The sequence below is a fragment of the Danaus plexippus genome, chromosome 10 (genome assembly GCF_018135715.1).
Source record: "Danaus plexippus chromosome 10, MEX_DaPlex, whole genome shotgun sequence".
Lineage (NCBI taxonomy): Eukaryota > Metazoa > Arthropoda > Insecta > Lepidoptera > Nymphalidae > Danaus > Danaus plexippus.
The window spans coordinates 7247254-7257766 of NC_083543.1; the positions used below are offsets into that span (position 1 = coordinate 7247254).

The window sequence follows — 10513 nt, forward strand, 5'->3', positions numbered from 1 at the left end:
ACATAAATATGAACATCGGAGATTATTTGTCTGTGTCCCGTACGTCATTCAAAGATAAGATGGCACATATTATATATGCTAATAATAATAATAATAATAATTAAAAACAATAACGGAAATGATCAATAAATGTACAGAATTAAAAGAAGAAATAATTAGAATTTGGAACTTAAATAAGGTCTATATTGTGCCTATCGCGCTTTCCGCTAATTGAATTATACCTAAACACTTACACCGAAGTTTAAAAATTCTGGATTTACCCCCACTTTATACATCACCGAGCAAACAGCTGATATTTTGAATACCTGTCGAATATTACGTGAATTTTTGGAATCTGATAATGAGTTGACTGACTGTACTAACTGACTTTTTCACAACCGGAAACACTTGGTCACTGACCCGCGTGACTGGAATATTGGCCCCATTATTAGGGAGAAGAAAAGGATAAACTAAAAATAATAATAATAATAACAATAATAATATATTTTTTACATACAGAGATCTTGAATGTTTCGAATTCAATGGTTATCCTGCGAGGAAGCAGGATAATATTTCTCAGACAGATGCGTATCACATACATGATCACGAAAGATCTTAAAATTTATTTTTTATCAATACAAGTCTTAAGAAATTTACACAACAAAAACAGAATATTTAAAGTAAAGGACGATTCTTTTTATTTTTCGATGATGACTAATAGAAAAATATATGTTATGTTGCTTATAATGTAATATTTATTAACACAAACGTGCTATAATATTAACATGTCAGAATATAACAAAAATATATATACATATATATATTTCCTTACAACGAAGTAGGCACTACGTTATATACAAAAACAATATAACATAAATGAATTCAGATGTTAACTTATTTTTTTAATCTACAAACGATAAGATTGCCTAATCCAAGATTACATAAACCCCCTGGAAATTTACGATACCAATTTTATCATTTTAATGTCGCCTTTAAATAAATTATTCTATTTTATTCATTTCTAAAAAAATCAATATCAATAAATTACATAAAAAAATAAATTATCAAAAATTATTTCAATTACAGGGTGTTCTATGTTTCCATTAAAGTGATGATAATGTTATAAGAATATTTTTAAAAAATAATAACTAGTTTTTTTTTAATAATATATAAAACTGTACAAAAAGACTTAAAGAAAGTGCATTAAAGTAAATAACTTACTAGACATACAATAATAATAATATTTTAAGTTTTATTATACAAACATAAATAATAAAAATTCGACAAAAAATAAATGTTTTATGTTTTTTTTTTCAATAATTACTTACTAACAGCCAAATCCTGACATAATGAAATATTTATAACATGCTATCGGTTTTTTAATGGCACATGTATAAAATATATATCAGACTTTTATTTGTCTTCATATGTTTGACTCTGTTAACCTTTGAAATATATTTATACGTATGGCTTTTCCTTTTTCAACCACATCAACTTATATATTATGGGTGCTAATGCTCCACCGATGAGCGGACCGACCCAGTAGATCCAATGCTGGGACCAATTTCCTGTCCAAAGCGCCGGTGCCAATGACCTCGCTGGATTCATACTAGCTCCTGTTAAAGGTCCTCCAGCTAGCGACAATGCAACTATCGTAAAACCTAACCTCAAAGGAATTCCGTCTACTTTTTCCTTATTAACCGGATCCCAAACCGAACAATTGATAAATCCTAAAGCTAAAGATAATATTATTTCCACTATAATAGCTTGGTACACCGCATGGTTAGGGTGCGGTGTTGTCATACAGATACATTCTTCAATCAAATTCACGGGAGAAACTACGACTAATAATCCATAACCCACGATAGCTCCGAGACATTGAGCGATAACATATGCTATTCCCAAAGGTAGAGTCAAATTGCCCCATAACAAAGCGGATAATGTAACTGACGGGTTCATATGTGCCCCTGATATATGTCCGAAGGACGCGATGTTAAATAAAACAACAGTACCGAAACCTATCGCGGAGTACATCGGCGGGTGAATATCAAAACCGTCCAACGGTATAGTTGTCATGCATCCCAGAAAGAGCAACAACATCGTTGTCGTAAACTCGGAAACTATAACTTTGAACTGCACTGACCACCAATTCATCATTATTTTCATTCGTGAAGGCTGGACCTTGGTGTCAAATCCTTGGATGACATTGGCCATTTGGTTGGCAGCTGGTATCGTCATTTTGGATTTATTTCTTACACTACTTATCTTATCTCAATATCCACTAACACAAATACCGTCTCATTATTAATACTATTTTTTTTATTCAATTTTATTTTCCGTCACACACGACCGCGCTTCGGGAAGGTTCGGGTGGTAATAAGTATGTCTGCTTTATTTGCATCGACATCAGTCATTGACTTATAAAACAGATAGGTCATGTTTTGTTGGTGGGGTCGAGCTGCTGTTTCGTTTTCCTTCCTTGTGTTCTCTAAAATGATGGTTAATTCATCGACATATGTTTCTTTGATTAATAAATTTCACAATACTTGTGAGTAAATATTAACATTCATGGAGAAACAAACTTCAAATACTGTTAAGGAATACAGTAATTGCTCAAATTTACAGTATTAACGATGCTAATTTGTGACAGTAAAAAAAGAAATATTATAAACATTATAATAATTATTTACAGTACATAAAATATAATGGATACAGGAAAAAAAATTTAATTAATAAAGTTAAAAGTATTCATACCAGTTCCGTTCATTATTAAATTATTAAACAGTAAATTATATTTTGATGACGAACTAAAATATAAAAAAATTATTTCAATAATGACAAACCTTTCGCTGAATAAGCTAAAGCCAATATTGCAAATAAAATAAAAAAATAATTATCGGTCGTGGAAATTAATATAAGGCTCTTCTTAGATCAGCTTGATACGAACATAGAATTTCAAACGATAAAACTAAATTGAATGGGTTCATATTATTTTCTCACAAAAAATTATTACTGTTAATTCTTGTTTATAAATACTTAACAAACCGGTACAGCGCAAAAAACTTACCGCGACGTTCGCCTCAGTTTAAATTTGGCCTTAGCTGTGCCAAAAATGTTTGCCATTATCTCATTTTCTCGGTAAGGCAACGCGACATCAGTGTGATTTGTTTTTGTCTCCAGTTGAAAACATTTGAAATTTGTCTGCTAAGAACTTTTATCAAAGATTATATATTTTATAGTTTTCTAAGAGGGCTATAATTCATAATTTTATTACCGAGCTAAAATAATACTGAAGTGACTAGGACTATGAATATTTCACTCCTCAGTTATCAGTGCCTATCAGTTAGTTGATCTTTTTTATATAATTCTTTTTTCTTATCATAAATATGCTTGTGTAAGACATGTTAACTTCCAGTTATCAAACATTTTTAATCTTAATGAAGAATCTTCTTTATCCCGTTTCAGACAAACAAAAACTAATATTAAGTTACATAATGTTTAATAGACATAAAACTAAAATTAATATTATCTCTAAATAAAACTAATATTTTTTCGGATTATACTACGCGTATTTTATTATATTTAAAAACTTCATACTCCCGATGTTTCGGTTATCTGCCAGTGATCACGATTGCTGCAAAGTAACCGAAACGTCGGGAGTATGTAGTTTTTTAAAATAATAAAATACGCGTAATATAATGGAAAAATTATTAGTTTTATTTAAATGAATACTCGCGAAAGTCTTAGATCTCATTAAATTTATCTCTGTTTATTATTTGATTTATATATTTTATTTCATTTCCGCACTATCTTCTTATTCTATTTGATATCTCTAATTCAAACGCAAAGACAATCAAACATTGTTTGTCTAGTTGTATATACATACTTTGCTTGAATTCATTCTTTGATATGGTAAATACTATGAATACTCTATAAATGAGGAAGCCATAAAATTAAATTATTTCATTTTATTATTATTTTATTTATTTTATAATTTTCTTCATAATCAGTACTTAATACGACTTAACAATTGAATCATTGGCAATCACAAGTAATAAATGTCAACTTTTTACTGAGTAGTAAATAGATAATGTTTAAAAAAATTTACGCTTATCACGATTTAATGTTCATGATTACTGTCTGAATAGAAAGTTCCTACTAATATGTAAAGTTTTTTTTTTAATATATTGAAAGAGTACGTATATTTGCAATTATGTTAATAATTTTTGAAATATTCTAGTTTAATTATGAAGTGAGTTAAGTTAGTGTGTAACTTTACAAATATCATTAGTTTTTCACAGTTTTTAAACAACTTCTTGAGAGACTTTTGGTAAACAAACGTAAATCAACTGCAAGAGCTGTAACAGCTGGGCCAGACGAGAACCTCAATTCATTGATTAAAATTACATTTTAGTCATATATTGCGATGGACCCGGCACCCGCACGGTGACTCCACGGAATGCTGACAAGTTTTGTCTTATAATTCATTATACGTCTTCTTGTTACAACATTTTGTATGTCTTTATTTATCAATATTATGAATTCGCGAGTTACCCTGATTTTCATTTTGACATTTGTACAACGGAAACGGTCGTCCTAAAAATTTACATAAATACTATCAAGCTGAGGGAAAATTACAAAAGACACCTGTCAAAATCCCAAACGAAATAAAAAAAAAAAAACATCACGCAACCCGCGTCGGCGGAAAGACATTGCATTACATACAAATACATTTAAGTAACACTAACTCAATATATTGTCATGAACAAAACGGATACAAATTGATTCAGAATAATTGTGTTATCTTTTGTCATCTTTTTTTTTTTTGTATTTTTATCACCTTTGCTATTGTCGATTCTTTATTGTTTTATTATTGTCATTGGCTTCATTAATCTGTTTCGTGTATCTATTGAACGCTATCGGAATAAAGAAGACAGTTTTGAATTAAACAAAAGAATTTATAGGATAATCAATAAGCAGTATTATTTGTTTACTTTACAACTTGATAGAAAATTATCTTTAAAGATAATAAAATATTTAATAATTAAATACTATATTCTTTATTAAGATATTCTTTATATTTTTTAATCGAACCAACATCAATATTTTAATTATACTTTATTGACCATACGATAAAATAAAATTCTTTAGTGTTAGCTATTTTTTTAAAATAAATATTTAAATTTCTCTTTTAAAGTAGGAAGTATTTGAAATGAAATCAATTGATAATTAGCAGAGTACATGTTTATTAAAATTATGATTGAATAAATGGAAACCATATATCTTATAAAGAAAATAAAGCAAGTAGAAAAAGTTATCCCGCTTTATATATTAAAAAAAAATTTTTACATCAAATATATTTCTTCGTTGGAAACCCATGTTTTATTTACATAAAATTCTTGATGGCTAACTGAATGTATCAATAGCAATACCATTGTATTTGATGCAATATTAAACATCAAGAATAAATTCTTATGTAGTATTTTGATGTAAAATAGATAAAAAAATCTTAACATTTTAACATACACCTTATCGTGTCCTCTAAAAATAATAGGATTCATGATTTGAAACACTAATTAAAAACATTTTTCTCATAAATGTTATTACTAGACTATTATAACCTGAACAGAGCAAGACTCGAACAATTTCGGGATAATATATTTGTAGTTTGAAAAAGGAATCGAAAATATAACAGGATAAAATGAATATCAAATCCACATTGGTTAAAACCAACACGTTCCATTTTCAAATTGCAACAATTGTATAGTCATAACATTATTGTATATCATAAAATATGTAAAATTGCACCACAATGTGGTTACCCTGAATATATGCTTCTAATTTTTCAATTCCGCCCTAGGGATGGAACTTCCATAGCAGTTTAAAGTTCAATCACTCTGTAATGCGATTATAAAAGAAACATGAACGAGCCTCGTGTCGCTTGTTCGTATTAATTCATGAAACTTGTAGTCTCATGTTATGGAAGCTTGTCAGGCAACAGCCTGTTGGGTAATATTTTTGTTCATAAAACCTTACTTGATATACCTTTGCTCAAAAAACTAGTGTTTTCATTTTTTTTTAAACCGACGCATGTGGATATTATTTACAAAAAAAAAAAGAAAAAAGCTTTGAATACACAATAGGTAGATAATACATTTTCATGAAATGAATGAGATTAAGATAATTGTCATTTATTATTCACTTTTTTATTATGTTAATATTATGCTTAGGCCAGTTTTTAAAATATATATTTAAAAACGTAAATTAAGTCATAAATTGTTAAGTAATAGAAATGTTGTAATTAATTTACTCTTTAGCGTGTTGTTAATAAAGGCTTGTATTAAAATATTTTCAGTTTACTTTTTATATATTTCTAATTGCATCTAAAACTGTATGCCAAGAATCAAGTAAACAATAATATTAAATCCATTTTCAAATCACATAACTTGAATGACATTTCGTAATATGTAAACATGGTTTAAAAACATATGCAACATAAAACCCAAATGCATATACAGGCACATTTTATATATTAACACGTTTCTTATACTTAATATTCAGTGATATTTTATGTATAAACATTTGGATTAAAAATAAAACTTGTACGTATTTACATCAAATTATTTTAATTACGAAAAGAATAATCATTGAAAAAACAACTTGTTTTTATATTTCAATATTTAGATACTCATTTCAATGAAATATACTGCAGTAAATTAAAGTAATAAATCAACAAATAATACATGATTGTCATTTTGTCTCATCATATCAATTATTTAATAAATTATGACGCATTCTAGATACAGTAAGATTAGCCGAATAGTATTTTATTGATAGTACGGATGACTACGCATATTTTATTATTTTTAAAAACTACATTCTCTCGACGTTTCGGTTACTTTGCAGCAGCCGTGATCACGGACAGACGAGATATCGTCTGTATCCGAAATATTAGTTAGTATAAAGTAACCGAAAATATTAGTTTAATTTGAATGAATACTCGTTAAAGTCTTAGATCTCAAAACATGCTTTTGTTTGAACATTTAATAAGTATATAGTTAAATATTATTTTGATTTATTTTTGGTGCAAGCTAAACAATTTGGTTCTAAATCACATCGGCATATTTTAAATGAAATAGATCCATCGAAAGCCTTCTTAAAGTTCCATAAAACTTTCACATTACCTTCTACATAAGCTTTGTCGGATTCGTTTTTCATTTCAAATGCATCACAGTAAACGGAATCACCTAACAATATCCCTTTTATCTCAAAATCTTGATCACCAACACGAATCTTACACTGCCAAGGCGTGAAAGCCATGTAAACATAGATTTGTGTTAATTTCACAACAAATATATGTACTTGGCTATGTTTGAAGATGCGTTCAGGCGATTCAACTATCCGTGGGCAGAATTCTGCTCCAGTTAACAGAGCCTGTGAATTCTTCGGATATATAATGTTGTCATTGCCGCACTGCTGTCGAGTGCAAAGACTCTTTGTAATGCACCAAGTACATACTCCTTGGGTAATACATGATGTGCACGAGGTGAAGGCTGTGCATTGATCTTCATTTGTTTGCACAAGTATGTCACCCGCTGAACTGACTTTAAGTAAACTGCAGACGATGATTGCAGCTACACCTAGATTAGGCATACTATCTGAAATTATATAGAAAAAGGTGTCGTTGGAAATTAAATTTTTATATAATAAAGGTTTTATAAAGGGACGCTTACCTTTTTATTTATAATGTTTTTAAATTTTATTCATTGGAAATAAATTTGCAATATTGATGTATGCACTGATGATTACATAGAGATTGATAAACAAACTGATGTTTCCTTATATAGAACTGTGTTATCACTATTGCCTATTTTATAGCTTTGCAGCGGAAAATCAGTACAAAAGGTTATAACAAGATGATCTTTTAATATCTGGTACATTTATTTCCGCTGGTAAGATAAACGATTTTTAAAGCCATGCAATGGTTTCAAAAATAAAAAAAAAATTTTTAGTTATTATTTGATATCGCTCTGGGAACCTAACTCTATTTTTATTTAGGCGTTATTTTTTCATGTTGAAATCAAAACAGAATTTTCGGATTCAATTCATGGAAAGACGGGGTGTACAATAATCTCCGGCCGGAAGACCGCAAAATACGTGATTATTCAACACATAGCTCTGTCCCATGAAAATATTAATTTTAAAATGAATTTTATTTAAATATAGTTATCTTAATTTTAATAAGTCATTTGACACTTATTTTTAAAATATTGAAATATGGCAAAAAGTAAAAATATACCAGTATTGGACACTTCTACAATTTAAAAGAGAGAAAAGTCGTATTAGAAGGTCATTAGGTAAGTAATAGAAGCACTTGTTGTTTAAAATTCGTCTAATTAATATAAACAATTGTGTTTTTTTTTGTATGTATAAGTTTAAATAAATATCTTTGTACATAAATTATATCACTGACAGCATTGACTCTTATGTAAGAGTTATATGTAAATGTAAACTTCATATGTTATGCGTAATATTTCTATGCAATGTACATTGACGTATACTTTCTTATCATGTTGTATGACCTCTCATAATTCTATGCTAATCAAACACTTAACAACACCGATACATACAAAGATCGTTGGCAATGGTACTTTCCCAAGCAAATTGTGCAGTACAATAAGGTAATTTAATGTGGTACAAATTTTGTTTATATGGGAGCAGATTCTAATCATAGCTGTTGGAGAGTTGACGTCTGTTGGGATTTTTTTTTAAATTTTATCTTCACTTATACGAAATTTGAATGAATTTTTCTATTTTCACAAAATTTATAAATGAGATATCTGCTTTCTTACATATTGATATGCAGTATTTTATATCTCTTCCTATTTTGGTGAGTTGTATGGTAAAGTTTTTAATATTTTTTTTATGCTATAAAAAATTAATATGGTTGTTTCAGTTTTCATATTTTGTAAGATTTAAGAGAAAAATAACTTTTTTCAAAAATACCTATAGACTTGCTTATTGTTATTATGTTATATGATACTAAAACTATAAATAAAGAGCCTGAAAATCGTGGTAAGCCTATTCAAGGTCCGATGAAAATGTTCAATATATAATTTAAAAAAAACTTTAAATAATAATTTAGTTTGACGAAGCCTGACTGTGACAATTGTTATAACAATTTTCAGCTACCCACAATGAGTAATATTTAGATTAATACATTTATTATATGGACTCAGGGACGTTCTATGGGATAACATTGTTGAACCATTTTTTTTATACATACAACGACCGACACAATTGTTATTATTTATAATAGAGTGTAAAGGTTTTCTGTTAGACATTAATAATTACTGTACAAACTTTTGCTATAAAAGACAGGTTTATTTTTTATACCATTAATTTAAAGCTTAAGTTGTAATTAATGATATTGCTTGATAGAATGATTTATAATATCATATTATAATGTTTAAATTTATTTAAATAGTTATTGGTTAATTACTTTTATTTTGACTTCCAAATCAGTATACTTAGATTTCTGCATTCTTTGAGGTGTACATCTTTTATAGACAAGAAATAAGTCATGTGTCATATAATGCAATTTCTTCTATATATTTCTCGATGAAAATCAGTATTTTTAGGTACCATATATCGTCAATACTTTATAAAAATAAAGGCAAACTAGAAGCGCTCTACTTAGTCTAGCTGATAAAGTTGGACTAAATCTGTTGAGGAAGTAATTGAGCGGTTTCCGGTGTTTAAGTATCTGTCAGAGTGTGGGTCATGGGGAGGAAATTCAGTTAGTTCAATTTATAATTAAGGTTCACGTTACATATTCAATTAAAACAAATTTAACGATCGATACACGTTTCCTGCCCTAAAGGGTTTTCATTTACCAGGCATTTTCATCACGCAATATTGTATTACGCTATTTATAGTTTATTGATATACAAATGAGATTATTTGAAATATAGTTTTATTAAATCTTATTTGTTTTTAAACGTAGTATTATGACTAAAACGATGTTAAGGTATACAGTGGGAACAAAATGACAAATCTGAAAATTTCCTTTTTTGTTTGTTAAATGGCGCCATTTCTCTTATCCTTTTAAAAACTTTAATTTACAAAATATATATATATATATATTAAGGAGTTAAAGGTTAGATATACGCGAAAAAATCATACACAATTGATTACTAAACATCCCAAATTGGACACACTACTGTTAAAACCAAATCACAGAAATACTATTGGGCTAATTAATTTTATATTTTTATTTAAGTTGTTTTGGAATTAAAATCTTAAAAAGATATTTTTAATTTTCACAAGTAACTCTGTAAGAATGTGTACACGCCAACATGGTGTAACATGTTGTTGGCATTTGCCCATTTTTCCTCTAATGAAGATCCTGCGGGCGACTTCACGGAGATAAAAATATATCTAGGAAGAGGATTATTTTATATGGCTAAATAAATAAAATCCAGGAAGAATGTTATAATAAATAGAAATAACATAGTAATAGGTTATTAATTTA

The 10513-nt window shown here is 28.4% G+C and overlaps 1 protein-coding gene and 1 long non-coding RNA gene across 2 annotated transcripts; both read right to left on the minus strand.

The window, feature by feature from the left end:
* Positions 1 to 456: 456 nt before the first annotated feature.
* On the minus strand, positions 457 to 3542 carry LOC116767103 (aquaporin AQPAe.a-like). Its single transcript, XM_032657279.2, has 2 exons — positions 3047 to 3542; positions 457 to 2467 (listed from the first exon to the last, which is right to left on the minus strand). Exon 2 carries the CDS (start codon positions 2215 to 2217, stop codon positions 1438 to 1440), a length of 780 nt encoding a protein of 259 aa, XP_032513170.2. The 5' UTR covers positions 2218 to 2467; positions 3047 to 3542; the 3' UTR covers positions 457 to 1437.
* Positions 3543 to 5208: 1666 nt separating this feature from the next.
* LOC116766813 (uncharacterized) lies at positions 5209 to 7915 on the minus strand. The gene is made up of 2 exons (XR_009752701.1): positions 7713 to 7915; positions 5209 to 7637 (listed from the first exon to the last, which is right to left on the minus strand). It is a non-coding gene; the product is annotated as an uncharacterized LOC116766813 (long non-coding RNA).
* Positions 7916 to 10513: the final 2598 nt, after the last annotated feature.

What these genes read in the sequence shown, in the direction of transcription:
- LOC116767103 (XM_032657279.2), bottom strand. Translation starts at nt 2,217, where the DNA reads ATGACGATACCAGCTGCCAACCAAATGGCCAATGTCATCCAAGGATTT.